General features: G+C 32.1%; 1 protein-coding gene across 1 annotated transcript; it reads right to left on the minus strand.

Annotated features, from left to right (window-relative positions):
* Positions 1–1611: 1611 nt before the first annotated feature.
* Positions 1612–14413, minus strand: LOC139484050 (ras-like GTP-binding protein RHO). The gene is made up of 4 exons (XM_071267776.1): positions 14271–14413; positions 11610–11782; positions 10140–10523; positions 1612–4128 (listed from the first exon to the last, which is right to left on the minus strand). Exons 1-4 carry the CDS (start codon positions 14311–14313, stop codon positions 3706–3708), a joined length of 1023 nt encoding a protein of 340 aa, XP_071123877.1. The 5' UTR covers positions 14314–14413; the 3' UTR covers positions 1612–3705.
* Positions 14414–18647: the final 4234 nt, after the last annotated feature.

The raw sequence follows: 18647 nt of genomic DNA on the forward strand, positions 1-18647 counted from the left end.
CAATGTTGAGGTCACCTGTAATAACGTGGCCTGTAGGATTATATGTGAATTGGGAACTAGCACAAGTGCAATCAGGAGGTTTAGACTTGAAGTCGTCAATATTGAGATCCTGCAAAACATGTTTGTAATTGAAAATTTTAGTTGCAATAGGTTTGGTATAGGTATAAGAAATGATTGGTACAGACTGATCTTTGAAATAAGGAGGTATTTTGGATTAACTAATTTATGATGAAGGATATTGCCTAAGTTGACGTCATCAAGACCTTTGTTGGAAAGGAAAGATTAAGGAAAGGTCTTTTCTCTTTTTCATCAAAGCGGACTGGTTTTAAAAGTCTGTGACTTTCAATATCCGAAATTATAGCTATAAGTTTGTATTGGTTTGAATGAGGGTTTGTAACAGTGGTCACATAAGGCATCTATATACAAAGTATGAAGCATCATGGTCTTATAACTTCTAAAATATCAAGCTTTTTAGAAGTTAGCTTATGCCACCACTGCATGATCTTTATCTCGAGTTTTATGCTAAACACAAATGAATTAAATGTGGTATGATGATGCCCCAGCTTGCATTTCATTTAGTTAAAAAGGGACATAACTAAGAAAAGTAAAAGTGATGCTAGCCAAATTTGTACTTGATCTGCGTTTTAAAACAAGTAAATTTTTCATATAAAGTTGCTGCAAACTTAAGTTAATGAACAGAAACGAAAAATTCGGCAATTCTTCCATTTACAAAGGGACATATCTCTAGAACAATATAAGTGACACCACAAAAATCAATCCCGATCTGTATTTTGTTGTAAAAAACATTGTGTATAAGTTTCAAAACATTTGGTTTATGCCAACTTAAGAGAACAGAAACCAAAAGTTCACTAATTTTTCCATTCGCAAAGGGGCATAACTCTAAAATGGTTATTTTGAGGTAGTAAGCATTGTGTATAAGATTATTAACATTTGTTGGAGGCAAACTAAAGTTAGTTGTTGGTAGCTTTGAACTAGCTGTCAGTAACTGAGAGTACACTCAGATCTGTACTTGGTGTTTTTTTGTTGTTTGGATATACAAGATCCCGGCCACGTCCATGTTAGATGTATTTCTATTTGTTTCCATCTGATGAGGTAAGCCTTATTCAACTGATTTTTAAAGTTCGTTCTCATGTTGTATTGTTACACCACTGTCCCAGGTAAGGGGAGGGTTGGGATCCTGCCATATTCTGTATGTATATGCCTGTCCCAAATCAGGAGCCTGTAATTCAGAGGTTGTCGTTTGTTGATGTGTTACATATTTGTTTTTCCGTCATTTTTTGTACATATATTAGGCCTTCAGTTTTCAAGTTTGAATTGTTTACATTTGTCATTTCAAGTCCTTTTATAGCCGACTATCCAGTATAGGATTTGTTCTTTGATAAAGGCCCTAGGGTGACCTTTAGTTGTTAATTTCTTTTCATTTGCTCTCTTTTTGAGAGTTGTCTCATTGGCAATCATGCCGCATCTACTTTTTTTTCAGCATTTTTTCCCATTTTTAAAGGGGCATAACTCTAGAACAGTTAAATTGAGGTTGTCACAATGACATTTATCCCACATGTGCTTAACTTGAGAAAAAAAACAAAGAAAAACTGATGAAATTACAATTTATTTCATTTTATAGGCTTTACCAATGAAATGTTAGAAATGATATATAATATAGCATTCACATGTCATTTACACAACTATAAAATATTTAGCAATGAAATTATATAAATGTGTTTCATTTGTAATATTGAGCCTTAATGTAATAGTGAATCCTGTTAATATATTATACATGTGAAAGTGTCAAATGCTTTTTTAATTTCAATAAATGCTCCTCTTATTCTATCAATGACAACTAAATTGTAATTTTTTGGAACTAAATGTATTAAAAAAAATTAACATCATTTTTAAGAAATTTCTGTAGTAGCTTCTTCGCTTTAAAATAACAACATAAAAACAGCACCAAAAACAGTTCCTAATCCAAAATACCAGATAAAGCTATCGTTTGTTCGGTAATTTAATTTTTTCGATAAAATTTCCAAAAAAAACCTCTTACTTAAAGACATGTAGTGTTATATAAACAAGCACCATTTTGTAAGCTTTGTCCTGCAGAAACTTGTACATGCAGTCCCTTGAACACATCTTTAATCAACTCAAAACCAGTGGCGGATCCAGGGGGAGGGTTCTGGGGGTTGGAAACCCCCCTTTTTTGGACGATCAATGCATTTGAATGGGAACATATAGTTGGAACCCCCTTTTTAAAATGGCTGAATCCGCCCCTGAGAACTATACAATTTTCTATGCAGTCAAGAAAATCTACAAATTAAGTAGTTTTTAAATCTCAGTCAATAGTTTTTAAACTTGACTCAATTTGTACACAGACAAAAACAAGCTCCTGGACAATTTTCTAATGTTCGGATCCCTGATAATGCTTTTTTTAATTAATTTTGTTATTACAATAAATTTTTATTTTTTATCATTTTAATACTCAAAATATTTTATTACTAAGAAAATATGGTGGTATATACTTTAGGTTACAATCATTTCCTTAGTTTAGCTTTAGATATCGTATTTTACAACACATTTCAAAACATCATCAGCAAATTTTAATTGATTTGAATAAATCTGATGAACGTGTCAAATTACACAAAATTTGACTTTTCTCTAATACATCAACATTTTTGTCTAGTTAATATCTGCATCTTACAAGGCTGATTATGTTTTATAGATAAACTACTGAATTTGGCGACTTTCTGACTGAATAATACTAAAATAATATACAATGTAAAGCACTCTTATATTTTTAAATTAATAATATATAGTATGATGCAAAAAATTGGTACAAATGCAAAATGATTATGCCAATATTTGTGTATATTTCTATCCATTTCCAAGCAAAAAATCATTGAAAAACATTTCCATCAACACTATGTGTTACAGCACATAATTTTCCCAAATCTACAGGTACAGAAGATTATGTTGGACCCTATCACAGCATTCTTGTAGCTTACAAGTTTTTTTTATAATTTAAACATTTCACAATGAGCAAAGATAAACTGGTCATATCGTTATTGCACATTTTATTGCAAGCCAAGAATATTTTTATTTTTTTAAAATTGATTTTTTTTTCTTTTTTTTCCCTGCTTCCTTTTATCATTTAAATCCTCTGCAAATACAATGATAAATATATCAACAAAATACAAATCTTTTTAATTTTGCTGACTGATCAAATTTCATAAAACTTCTCTAGTATGAATCTAGCTTGTTCTTAAGAACTAAATAAAGAGAATAAACTTAGTATGAAATCATTATAAAATTAAAGAAAAATAGAGTCTAAATAGCCCAAGCTATGTCCAAATATTAAAGGGTGGATGTAACTATTTCTCCCCCACAAAATGCATAGATGAAACAAATGGAGGTAATTTTGTCATCTTCATAGTCTCTTTATTTCACCTCTCATTTAAAATATATTGCCATCAGATCTAATATTCTTTTTTTTTCACTCTGATGTAGCAATACAAAGAACACTAAGTCAAATAATTCATCATTCACAAGAATACAAAAAAATATTTTCACAAGGACTAACAATAAATTACTTAAAATGGATAAAAGTAGCAAAAAGGAACACTTCCATGGCAGTTATCTCCCATTTTGCCAGACTTCACATTTTGTTCTAGAGTTAATTGTTAATACACCTAAATATTACAACATGATACATCCACCCTTCTTTTTCTTCTTCGTTTGTAGAGCTGCACGGGTGGCTGTTTCAAATACTTCTCTCACTCCCTCCTTTGTTTTGGCTGAACATTCAAGGTAACCATATGCATTTATTTTTTCTGCCATTGCTCTTCCGTCTTCTGGTCGAACAGGCTCCTGTTTCATTTTCATAAGATCTCGTTTTATATTTTCATCATTTCTCAGATCTTTCTTATTACCTACAAGTATGATTGGTACATTTGGGCAGAAGTGTTTAACTTCAGGAGTCCATTTTTCTGGTATATTTTCTAAGCTGTCTGGACTATCTATTGAGAAGCACATAAGAATGACATCTGTATCTGGGTAGGAGAGTGGGCGGAGTCTGTCATAATCTTCTTGTCCAGCTGTATCCCAGAGAGCTAGTTCTACCTACAAAACAAAAGGATAATATTTAAATACTGCTTTTATTTCCTGCTGGGGTAACAGATTAACCATAAAATGCCAGTTTTTTTATATTCCATTTAAAAACAAATCAACTATTTCAACTCAATTATTATTTGCCTAAATTCCAAAGCATTGATTTCTTTTAGTACTGAAGATTTCTTTATTAGGACCCCGAATATCTGTGAAATTTCGTAAGAGAATTTGCATGCACATCTGTAGAAGCTAAAAAGAATTTGTATGCAAATCTGTAGAAGCTAAAGAGAATGTACATCCAAATTATATCCAAATTATATCTAAAGCTACAGTTATGTCAACATAACCAAAACTTTCCTTAGACTACTAATAAAAGTAATTGTCCTTTAATAACAATTTTTAACCAATTTGATCCTGTCAGATATTCTCTACATTTTTTTTAATTTTTTAGATACTTAACAATTACTAGCATTCACATTTATTTTTCTACCCATCATGGCACTGTTGGTTTTAAGCAGGGGAAAACACACTTAATTGATACCAGACAGCCTTAAGATCAAATTGGATTATAAATAATTGGCAAAACAGATGATGATCTCACTTGCAAATAACAATAAAATCGGACATAACTCCATAAAAGTGATGTTATTAAAATTCTAATTTGATAAGTGTTTTGTAGTAATAAATCATTGTGTATAAGATAAGATTCATAACATTTGGTTGTCAGAGGCAAACATAATTTATAGAACAGAAATGACAATTCAGGTAAAAAGGTAAACATGAAAACACCCAAATTCAAACTTGATCTTTGTTTTGTGTTAATTAGCATTGTTTATAAGTTGCACCACATTTGGTTGAGGCAAAGGTTAAAACCTTTCTCAGTTCAATTTTGACATATTTATATAGTTTTCTTTGTCAATCTATCAATCAGCAAAACACATGTTTGAGCTACTTTACTTGTCCAATTTACTTTACTCTTCAGTAATGATTTTTTAGTTGTCAAGTATGCTCGTCTTTTGAATCCTTCAAGAATTTAAGTTCTTCCTAAGCAGATATCTTTTTCCCCTGGAAACATTGCATTTGTTGGTATGCCATAATTCCATTGAAAGGAACATACACCTGTCGTTTAGTCTTAGAAGCATGATTGTTTTTTATAAGTTGTTATTGGCTTTGAATTAGTGGTCAGTAGCTGCTAGTTTTCTCAGATCTGTTCTTAGTGTCATTTTGTTGTTGGAATGTACAAGTACCTGGTCACTTCCACTCTATGTTTTGGTATACATGTATGTATTTATATTTAATTTGTATCCATCTGATGAGTTAAGCCTATTACAACTGATTTTTAAAGGTTGTTCTTTTGTTGTACCATGGTCACAGGTTAGGAGGAGGGTTGGGATTCACTTAATTTCACTACCATGTTAAGCCCTGGGTGCTACATGTACCTGTCAGGAGCCTGCAATTCAGTGGTTGTTTGTTTTTTGTTTAAACATTTTGTACATTAATAGGGCCGTTATTTTTTTCATTTGAATGGTTTTACATTTTTGATTTAAGAGCCTTTTATAGCTGACTCTGTGCATGGGCTTTACTCATTGTTTAAGGCCATAGCTATAGCAGCTAAATTTTTTATCATTAGTGTTGTGGAAAATTGTCTCATACCACATGATACATCTTCTTTCAATATAAACCCTGTAACTTTCCTCTTTTTTGTGCAAGAATTCTAAGTTTGTTTTAAGGGAACACTTCATTTGATGATTTATTGAAGCACCAACTTTCTAATCTTGAAACAAGATAAATGATACCAAGAGTACAAGACTAATACACAGGTTGCAGATCTTAATCAAAGGACCCAACACACTTAATTATCACTAGAACACACCCGTGATATCGCGGGTCCGTGACTGAATTAAAGTATATAACTTTGTGCAAGCATTATTTTAGTATTAGTATTGTCATCTGATAAAGTCATGCCGATTATAAGATACACAGTTTTCTCTGCTTTCAAATCTTTCTGTTTGAACCCGTCGAACTGGAACTTATCAATTATTGGTAATATTAATTATTTGGAAAACAAAAGGTCCTGGAATGGAGTATTTTTTAATCAACAGCATTGCCCTATATTAGTTATAAATAAAGATGAATTCTTTGATTCGCTGTTTTACGTCATGCCCGCTAACAAATTGAAAACTGTACCTATATACACCTTATTTTTAGTCCAGATTTTTAGTATTCGTATTGTTATCTTAGAAAGTATTACTGATTAAAATACTACAATAGGTAACAATTCGACAATTTAGTTGTGTCAACCCTGTGATTATGACCCGTGTATATAGCACATAAATCCTGAATACACCGTTTGTTGGTGCGCCTGTCAGATGCGGAACGTACAAATAAGGTAATAGGTAACAGGTGAATATACTATTGGTATCGGTATCGGACTCGACCCGGAACTTCTTAATTATTGGCAATATTAATTACGTGGAAAACAAAAGGGACTGGAGTGGTGTAATTTTTAATCTACACCTTAGTACTATATTAGTTATATATAAAGTTGAATTCTTTGATTCGTCGTTTTTACGTGATGACGGCTGACAAATTGGACCTCGTAATTTTAGTATTATAGATATCCGTCTCACTTAAACCTAATATTAAACATTGCTCTTGGTCAGACAGATGATTTCATGTATGCAAACAAATTGCATCAATGTAGAATTTCACAGGACCTTTTTTGATAATCTTAAGGTTTGATTGTTTTGTTATTCAGTTTTTATATATTCATTTTATTTCTGGTGTGAACAAAGAGTATGTTGATGCAGCTAATTTTATGGATAAAAGCTGAAAATACAAGTCATGTCATATATTTTCTCCAGAACTTATTGCAAGTCCCATGGGTACAAATACATATATACAATCTTTTTATAGGAACACATTGTAATAAATACTGATTTTACTCATTTGTTTTTATTAAGACCAGGTTAACAAAACCTTACAAATTCAATTATATCCAAATGAAAGTGACTAAATGTAGTGTGGTAAGCCTGAAATCATACGGACTACTGTGGATTCATTTTTATTCGTTGGATACCAACTTTTGTGGATTTCCTGGGTTAAGGTGAACCACAAAATTAAATGTTCAGCGAATGGAAAATTTCCTAAAGGCTGGTATGTAAACTACCAAATTAAATATCCATAAACATGTAAGTTTTCCATAATTCACGAAAATACAGTGAATTCACAGTAACTCACATCCCAAAAGCACCAATATAGAATAACACCTCGAAATTGACAATGAGCTGATGACATTTCAATTTTCAAATAGCAGTTCCTGCATGAGGTGACTATATATATGCAGAAGAAAGGTTTCCACCTTGAACATATTCATTGATTGTTGGTGGTTAATACTATGTTCACAAGTTTTTGTTATATTTTACATATAGCAGCCAATACCAATATGAATGATAAATCATGATGCAACATTTTTTTCCTTTTTCACATTTGCAAATATCTCAAATCAGACTTGTAAGATATATTGCAAGATACATGTTTATTATACACTTAATAGTAAATGCAGATAAATTGCATGTGTAATACTGTCAATGGTAATCGTGCTGTATCAACTATCCATGATGATGTTCATATCAGTCTATTTGACAGGCCTTTTCAATATCACACACTGCATCAACCCTCAACCAATGCTCTTGGGATTGTATTGGTCTCTCTGGATGATACATATGTTATATTGAATAAAATGCTTCGCTGACGTAGCCTGATAGGACTGCAGAGGTCAAACCCTGAACAGTTTGGGCAAATTTGGACACAATATTCAAGCTTGATACTGTCTGAATTTGGATTGTGTAAATGTGATCAAATTTTTGACATAATAAAGGTTTCTGACTAAAGATAATTGTGGTCAAATCTATTGCCCAATACTGTGCAATTGAAGATTTTTTCTTGAAACTTCAAAAATTTGAATTTTGAAAAAAATAAATATTTTTTTGTTTATATATAAATTCTCTATAGTGTGTGATTTTTGTAAGACTAAATAGTCTATGTAGTTATTCTTATAATTTAACCTCTGTTGGTTCTCCAGACAATACAAATGATATCAGTCAACAACTTACCTGTACAGTTACTACCGTATATTATATAACAGATTTTTCTTTGTATATTGATAAACTTCCTCGTTTTTAAGTCCAAGGAAATTTTTTTTGTCTATATACAATTTTGATTTTAATTCATTAATAAAGCTGACTCACACCTTTACTTCATGTACTTCCTTATATAGAGTACATTAAGATATTATTATCAACAAAAAAGAAAGTTATTTTTCAACACAAGACTTTAGAATATATATTGACCAACAATATATTTTTCTCTGACCTTGTACAGCTGTGTGAATTTTTCTTTTTAATGTATTAATCTTTAAGTTGTGTTTTATTTTAGATTTGTTTTTATTTTTATTGTCTTATATGTCTGTTAGATTAAATTAATAATCATAAATTTATCTTAATAATCATTATTATGTACATTTTAGTTATGTTTAAAATATATGTGTGTCTTGTGTACACACATGTCTGAGGTTAATCAACAGACAGTTCCAGAAGTGAATGGCTTCATTATTTGGCTAATTCAATGCTAGAGTAAAAATAAGACTTTTTAGGATCTAATTTATAGAGAGATTTAGTTTGAACTGTGTGCATGTTTCAATAACCTTGAAATTGCATGTTTGCATTTTGATTTAAGCCAAAACTATTATATATGTGTGGTTCAAGTTACTCAGTCCGCAATAGTTAATCCCCCCTGACCTTAAATCTTTTTTGGAGCATTTCTGAAAAAAATATTCAATGATCCCATTTTGTAGAACGTTTATTCAATTATTGATATAACATCTGAATTTTCATTCACTACATCTAAAAATGCTACAACTTCATAATAGAAATAAATGGGGAATGTGTCCATAAGACAAGCTGTGTCCAGCTGTGCGTGCCCCTGCTTGCATATAATATAATAAAGGGACTTTATTCAAGAACAATAAAAGTGACACTACCCAAATGTGAACCTGATCAGAGTTTTAGCATTAGTAAGAGTGTCATAATATTTGATAGAGGCAAACTGAAGTGAGAGAACGAAAACGAAAACAAATTTGGGACATACTTACAAACAAGGGTAAAACGTAATGCCCCCTCTGCTCTGAGAGTATAAAAAACAAAATGAATGAAAAACTATGTCATGTGTTGAAGTAATTGGAACCACACATATATATTTTATTTGGTCTTATAAAAAGTGATTGCTTGCTTGCTTTATTTTCTATCTGAGAGGTGTAAAGTATAATCTAGTTGCCAGTCTGTACTATAACAACACATAATACTGTTAAATGTATATAGCATTGAATTAGCCAAATAATGAAGCCATTCACTTCTGAGTTTATTGTAACTAACTGAGTTTACCCTCTTTAAATAAAGAATTTATTATTATTATTATTATTATGAATTATAAATCTTTTCTCAAAACTCTGGAATAGACCTTATTGGACAAAGAAGATAAAAATATACCAAACATTTAATAGACAAATCTACATCTGCATTTATATTTACAAAGATCATGCATAAAATATATAGAATCTAGAAATGATAAGTAATCATATATAAAAGCTTCTAAGGCAAAGAAAGAAGCATTTGACATCCATAGTTTGTCAAGCTACTGCAGTCACTTTCCACACAATGAGAATGTTCATATGTTTAATGTGTTAGTGTGTAAGAACAAGGAATGCTTTCACATATTTAAGGAATGCATGAAATTAATCTCAAATATACAAAATATAACTTAACATTATTTATTACACTTCAAAGAAATGGAATTACTGAAATTTGGCTTGTTCATACAAAACAATGAAAACAGTCATACTCCAATAAATAATATCCCTATTTAAGGTTTCTCTCGGGGAAAAGTTGCACTGAGCTTCAGGGTTATTTCATGTTTTATCTGTAAATCTAGAATATTTTGCACTTCCTGCGTTTAGATTTCTTGACTTGCAGGGCTGCGCGGGTGGCAGTTTCAAACACCTCTCTTACTCCCTCCTTTGTTTTGGCGGAACATTCTAAATATGCAAATGCATGTATGTTTTCTGCCATAGCTTGCCCCTCTGCAGTTTTGACTGGTTCCTGTTTCATTTTCTTCAATTCTCTTTTGGTATTTTCGTCATTTCTAGTGTCCTTTTTGTTTCCTACTAGAATTATAGGTACAGTTGGGCAGAAGTGTTTAACTTCAGGAGTCCATTTTTCTGGTATATTTTCTAAGCTGTCAGGACTATCTATAGAGAAGCACATAAGAATGACATCTGTATCTGGGTAGGAAAGTGGGCGGAGTCTGTCGTAATCTTCTTGTCCAGCTGTATCCCACAATGCAAGTTCAACCTAAAATTTAAACAAAATAATATTTAGCCAACATTTTACAGCAGTTCATTAACATGCTGCTACTGAACATAAAATTTGTAACTACTGGTAACAACAATGACAATACAAAAACTAACAAAAAAACACAAAAATTGTCATGCAAATAATACAAATAAAAGTAAGTGATAAGACTTCTATAAAGCAATATTGATATAAGTGCAGTGTTAGAAGAGAACAAAAAAAAGTTTGTAATGCAAGTAGTGGGGGGAGGTAAATATAACAATCAAAATCCATTCCGATATACAGGTCTTTTTTCAAAGTAAAAAATCATGCAGGTCAAAAAATAACAATTTCATGCTGACATTTGAAAATCAACTCACCATTTATTTGGCTTGAGGGAGTTGTCAGCTTCACTTATTCCAAAATCGATGCAAATTTTCGCGAAACAACAAATGATACTTTGCCGAAAATTTTGTGATTACACATCACTACATACGCACATTTTTTGTCAGTAATATAATGGATCATTGAACAGCGGAAAAAGAAGATGATGCAGTTAACCAAATCTTCGACTGAGAAAGTACAAAATGCTTCAACTTAAAAAGCCATACGAATAAATGAAATTGTATAAATCATGGCTACAACAATTATAAACAGGGGAAAAGCTTTATTGTGTGTGTGCAAATAGCAATGTGTTCATGGTGTCAAGATTTAATATATTGATGTGTTCTAATCATACTGGAAGAGGGTTTAAAGATGTGTGAATAATATACATAGAGTTGTTTAATTGTTATACAGTGAAAAATATATCTCCATGATCAAAGAGGAGACATACATAAGTTCTACGAGTAAAGAAAATATGGGTGAAAATCTATGTATGATATGATCTGTGTATAATAATAATAAATAAATGGATACTGTCAATCATGCTTTTGTTTGGACTAAGTGGTTTAAAGCTTTTAAGACGAATTTTCATCCAATCAAAATACAATATACAAAGCTGCATATTGTAAGAATTCGGTCATATGTAGGTTACTCATGCTGTCCCATGATAAATGAAGAAAACATATGATCAAAGCATTTTACACTTAAGATTAAACCACAAACCTGTTTTCCATCAACTTCAATATCTGCTACATAATTCTCAAATACAGTTGGTACATATACTTCTGGGAATTGGTCTTTGCTGAACACAATAAGTAAACAAGTTTTACCACAAGCACCATCACCAACTATAACCAATTTCTTGCGTATAGCAGCCATTCCTGATGCATAAAAGTCTGAAAAAGAAATATTTTGATAATCTTATAATCGAGCAAAATACTACATTGATTTGATGTGCATTGAAACATCATTACTAACAAAAAGTTTTTAGCAACTGAATGCATGCTTTAAAACAAATTAGGCCCATGGCTAGAGCACCATCTTTCCAATTTTACATTGTAATGTATGTATTTTTTAAAAGGTATTATGTTGGTAGATCAATTAGAACAGGTTTAATTAATAGATACAATTTCTTATAAAATACCATGTTTAGTACAGATTAGAAAGATCATTTCATAGAGAACATCTGAACTAAGTTTCAAGCTGATCTGACTTCAACTGGTATCAGGTCCGTTCGCGCCCAATATACTTTCGCACTCTACACGTTCGCGCCCAATTTTTAATTCACATTCCAGTTGAATAATTGGAAATCATGATTGTTGTACATATTAAATTGCTTTGGTGTAAATATTGAATGTATTTATAGCTAGGTATGAGTAAAACATTGAAGATTTTAAATGAAAAACACAAAAGATAATTGTTTTTGACAGCTTGGTAACTTTGAACTGAAACAATTAAACAATAAAATATAGCAATACTGTTATACACTATTATAACAAAACATGATGAAATTTATTCAACACACAAAAAAAAACGTAGTCAGAATCTCACTTAGTTGTTTTGAATCAAGTCAATGAAACAAAGTTATGGCAATACACTAACCAAAACATGATTAAGAGTTCTTCAACACAAAATAAAATGTTGACAGAATCCCACTTTATTTATAGAAAGGATTATATTTTCTTTTTAACAATACACTTTCCAAAACATGATTAAGATTTATTCAACACAAAAAAAAATGCTGTCTCACTTTATTTTAAGACAATGACAACAAGAATACTCTTGCCAAAACTTGCATGATCACTAAACAAAACAATTAAAATTGGGCGCGAACATGTAGGGAGCGAACAGACTTTGGGTGCGAACATGTAGGGTGCGAAAGTGAAAGGGGGCGAACATGAGTGGGTGCGAGCGTGAATGGGTGCGAACGAACCCTGATTCACTTCAACTACATCAAAAACTTCCTTGCCAAAAAAAACCTTTTAAATGGAGGGAAGACAGACAAACAGAACGAAAAACATAAAGCCCCTAAGTGGATTGTCTTTAAAGCTAAATGTAAGGTGTCCTGAAAGTTTAGTTCACACTAAGGGGGCTTTAAGTGTTGCCATATGTGCTGAGTGCACTCTACAGACTACAAGCTCCATATAGTATTACCCTGCCCTTTTCAAAAGCTACAGGAACATTAAATGAGCAGTTAAGAAGAGCCTGTACAAATGATTTTTTTCATCTGGTGTTGGGTTGTTGACAATGATCCTATTTAGCCAGCTATCAATAACAAATACCTGAAGTGTGTGTTTTCCAAATTTACACCATCAAATAAATTATAACGTTGATCTTTTATCATTCAAATTGTATCAGTGCTTACCAGAATATTCAATTGTAATCAATACTGCAATATTCAAGACTAAAAGTTTCAAGGATACAAAGTTTCAAGGATACAAAGTATAATTCTTTTCAAAGTAAATCTCAAATCATGAAATGTTGTATAGAAGGAGATGATTCATTTATATTTTCCTGGATCGAAGTTTTCCAAAGTGTAGACAATGATAAAAAATTCATACGTATGGGTAATGATTCAATAACAAACACAACGAATTCAAAACAAACTGTGCTCGTTTACAATCAGCGCAATTCTTCTGAAATTATGCAGATAAATGTCAGGCTATCGATGATGTCATCAAAACTAAAATGGCGATTATAAATTAACCCCAGCCAAAGCCGAATACCAATTATTTCTTTGTCTCTACTATGAATTTACACAAGCGACCATTTACTAGGTCTGTAAAACATAAGAATAGTATTTCGAACATCTAAATATTTAAACTGTCATTAATCTGGCTCCAAAATTTCGAACGCTACCAAATAGGGAAGTAGACTGCCGCCTCTTCATTAAAATGCAAAATTGTCAGATTTTATAAGGTATTCTAACTATCTATTTTTTTCATCGAACAAAATGGACATTTATCTTACCTTCGAGACTATTAAAGGTGGCTTAAGACGGGTATATATAACCAAATTTTCGTTATTTTAACATTGACCACACCTCAAATATTCATACAGGGCGATCCGAACAATGCAGGTGCATTATGGGAACAGGTGATTATCGAATGTAGCATTGTGGGTAATATTTCGTCTTAGTCATTTGTGTGGTTAGGTTAGTTACAAAATGAAATCAGACGAAAAGAGGTGTGGCGAGAAAATGCAGACGAAAACGAAAATTGTCAGAAGAATCGTCATTTTCTTTAAAATATTTAAATAAATAACACAAAATTTATTTAAAAATGTCATCACATTTCTTTATTCTTACTTATCAGACACATAACCTGGTTAAGTTTATAGGGGAACAAGTGTAGAAAACGTGCAGTATCGATCTGTCAGACATACCTTTTTCTTCGTTTTTTCCAAAACAACTATCGAAAAGACGCATTTAGCAATAATTAATGAATGTTTCTTCTTATGTCCTTTTCTATAAGTCCTACTGATTATCTCATACGAAATTGTATTACTGACAAGTTTATGACTTTACTTGTTTTATAGAACTGTCAACAAAGTTAAAATTAGAAACACAAAATGGACAATTTTCATTGGTTAATGTACTATCAATAAATATAGCCCTTATCCGTATGGAATACTATAACAACTATTAAGCTTTGAAAAATATTAATAATCTGAGAGACTAGATTATAATTACACACGTAGAATCTAGTCCGTCAAAAAATAAAAAAAATAAATAATAGGATTTAATTTTCGAAATCTAGTTTGATCAATCAGTTTATACGGCAACAACAAAAAATGTATTTTTCAAGGCAGTTGCTATTTGTCCGGCTAGCCGGACGAATAGTACCAGGACTATTTGTCCGGCCAAAACAATGCGCATGTCACTATAATATTTATGTGTGCGTGTTTTATTATTTTCAGCAGCACCAGGGGGTAGCACATGACTTTGTTTGTAATCTTTAGTGTTAGGGCCTGATCTTGTTACTGGTAATTGAAATTGTTGTTTTCTTCATACTAGTATATAATCCAATGTGGATAACGAATAATCAGAAAAAAATCATATATATCCCATTTTTTTTTATATAAGAAGAAAGAAGAAATTACTTGTAAAACAAACTTGGGTAGTGTTTGACTCGTGCATTTTAAGTTAACGTATAGGATTTTGTCTAGCTGAAAAAGGAACAAAATTATTATGTCTGTAGCTGTCAAAAAGAATTATGGACCTCTTGACATAAAGTTATCCATATTTTAAGTGAGAGGTGAGAGATTTTTCTATAATGCCCCCCCCCCCCCCCAAAAAAAAATAAATAAAAAGAAGTAAAAAATACTGTTTTTTATTCTATTTAATACGTGAGTAGGTCGGGTGACATAGTGTGCTCCTTTTCCCAAATTTCTCTTTTCTTTTTTTCTCCTGATCCCATCTTTGTTGTCCCGTGTATTCATTACCCCACTTTTTTTACCCCACTTTTTATAATCCTATTTCCATCATCCCCACTTCAAGTTTGTAGCCCTCCCCCTAAAGGCCTTTCTCAACTGCTCTTGCTTTGAACATCTTTTCCACCACTTACACAGCTGTAGCGAGTCGAATAATTTTGTAAAACTAGTTCTCCGATCAATTATCTTTTATTTCCCATTTTCCTTGTGATTTCAATTTTTTGTTAGTTCCTTTTATAAGATATATATATCATTTTGGAAGTTCATAATATCATGTTCAATTGTCAAATTCCGCAAACTCAAAAATTTATAACAAATATTGATATCACCGTTTTCAGCCATATGATCATGATTTTTCGTAATCCATGTTTCTATTGTACTTTTGGTTTTCAGAGTTGATGGTCTATTGTTTGTACTTCTGTGTCCCGGGTTTGTCTTTTGTTCGTTATTGTCCTACTTAATGACAAGTCTGAGTGTTGATTTTCATTTGTAAACGTGTCACACTATGTAATGTTCATGTCCACCAGTGTCCAGGCATTATGCGAGAAAATATTTTAAGAATATACGATGCTACTGGACACAGAAAAAAGTGGTCGTTTCTGCATGGAGAATTGAACTTGATATCAAAGAATACGAAACTGCCTTTCTTGTATATACCCAATACCCAATACCCAATTTTTCTTAGTATGGATTGCAAAATTAGGTATTTTATGTAGGTGAGATATGCACAGAAGTGATAGATATGTATTATAAATATAGAAAAATGAATATCTTGGACAACAAAATTAAAAAAAAATACCTGTATCATATATCCAAGCGCCTGTGGATAAAACTAGAAAGCTGACATGGTTTAAATTAAATTTCCCGGTATTAAATCATTTGTTGAAAAAAAAACATCAAAGTATTGCCATATGACCTTTTACATTCAAGGGTTAAATTTGCATTAAGTCGTGTTCAGACCCTTTAACAGAAAATAAAGGAATATGAAGTACACGTGCACGGGAGCTAATCGAACACAATGTCAATGAATAGAAAAAAATACAAATGATCAATGGTCAAAGTTTTTATTCCTGTTCTTCATCTTGATAGTTGTTGGAGGGTCTTCAATAATGAAAGAATCATAAATACCCAATCTAATTAAAAACCGATCTCTCATCGCTCCTGTTTCTGATATGTCGCGTGGGAGATCTAACGAAACCGGCTTTGAGGTCACATGTGAGTGAACTAAAAGTTATGAATTTATAAAGATATGCAAATGAGTTGACGACCTATTAATAAGCCAATCAAAAAAGTTTATGAATTATTTTGACTGACGATTTCGTCGTAAATAAAATGAGTTACATCCCTTTGCCTTACGTTAAACTTCCAAGATCGTGGAAGACTCAATTTCATTGGTCGAAAAAGACACACCTACGAGGTCACTCACATGTGACCTCAAAGCGGGTTTCGTTAGATCTCCCACGCGACATATCAGAAACAGGAGCGATGAGAGATCGGTTTTTAATTAGATTGATAAATACCGTAAAACAAGGTCAATATGGTCCCTAGTGTCGACTTGAGCAGTACTAGTATTTAACGTATATTACTGCACTAATGTATAAATATATTAAAATCTAGTCATAAAAAATCTCAAGTCAGCACAATACAAGACAAAAACAGACAGAGAGATCCGGTATTAAAGATTATGAGAATTACGATTTTTGCTTTATCCTACATATCGGTCTTTTAATGTTTTGAATTTCCTTAAAACTTTCAAGTCTTAAATTACTATGAATCTATGTTTTTGCTTTGAGACCAGAATATTGTCGAAAAAATAGCTAAAAATGATTTGCGTTTCTATGTAAGAAAGAGTCCGGGAAACGCTCAGAATGCACGATTTTGCGTTATTTTTCTCAGAGCTTCTGGGCGGCCCCCAGACCCCTCGCCAAAAATATATTTTGCCTCAGCCTTAAAAGGGGCTAGTTACGGCCCTGAACTCCATCTTTTTAAAATGGCTGGATCCGCCACTGCATAGCCTGATATTCAGAGGTCTATATTTTGATTAGACCGGTTGGTGTTATGTTTTATTTTGTTCATATAAAAAAAGAAGATGTGGTATGATTTCCAATGACGGACAACTGTCCACAAGAGCCCAAAATGACACAGACATTAACAACTATAGGTCACCGTACGCCTTTTTAATAAAGGAAAATAACTTCCCAAATGATCTAATCGATACCATAACAGTATCATCCTTTAAGTTATATTGAAATAAATTGGAAATCAACCAAGTTCAGATAACACTACAACATTTGTTTTCTTTTTGTTTTGTGCACACCAAGCATAAATTTGCTTAATTTAATGTGAAGTTTCTTACAGGGTGATCCTGAATTTAGTTTTTCGATGTATACATATTATTTCTTACATTTGGAGGAACTGAAGAGAATTCAACATTCCCGGTTATACCTCATGCACTACATATAATAAGATAGGTTTCACTGTGTGAACTAAAACATGAAGTTACGATTCATGAAAAACAAGAATGTGTACACGGATGCCCTACTCGCACTATCTTTTTCTATGTTAGTGGACCGTCATATTAGAGGTCAAAACTTCAATAAATTAGAAAGATCATATCATAGGGAACATGTGTACTGAGATTCAAGTTGATTGGACTTAAACTACACCAAATGCTACCTCGACCAAAAACTTCAATCTGAAGCGGGGCAAATTTCCTGCAGTTTATAATAAGCTTTTATGGATTTATTGTACAGTTCATCCTAATCATGATTAATTATATAAAAATAAACCAGATGGGCTTAAATCTCATGTACTTATATTTTGAAACACATTCTAGGTTTATATTCTGGAATGTAAATTTCGGTTTAACATGCATGTCTGCCTGCTTTGTTGAAAATCCACGTTTTATTGTTTGTTCGTGTTTATACTGCATGAGAAACCAATTTCAATGTACAGAGGAGAGGCGAAGGATACCAATGATACATGGCACTCATACCACATCTTCTTATATCTATCATAAGTCGAAAATAACTGACCACGCCTTGGCTAAAAAGAAAAAAACAAACAAAAAACAGACAAACAACAGTACAAAAAATACAACATAAATCTTAAGACTGACCAGCACAAACTCCACCCAGAACTGGGATTATCATGACACAGATTTTCCGGAAGGGTAAGTTGATTATGTGCTCCACATATGGCACCCGTCGTGTTGATAATGTAAGTAAAAATCATATTCACGGACCGAATTTCACTTCCTATTTAAAGTCGGCTTGTACAGTTCAATCATGTAAATAGTGTGTTCCCCGTTACCCGTGAAAGCTTTAACAG

Source organism: Mytilus edulis, chromosome 1, assembly GCF_963676685.1.
Source record: "Mytilus edulis chromosome 1, xbMytEdul2.2, whole genome shotgun sequence".
Classification (NCBI taxonomy): Eukaryota; Metazoa; Mollusca; class Bivalvia; order Mytilida; family Mytilidae; genus Mytilus; species Mytilus edulis.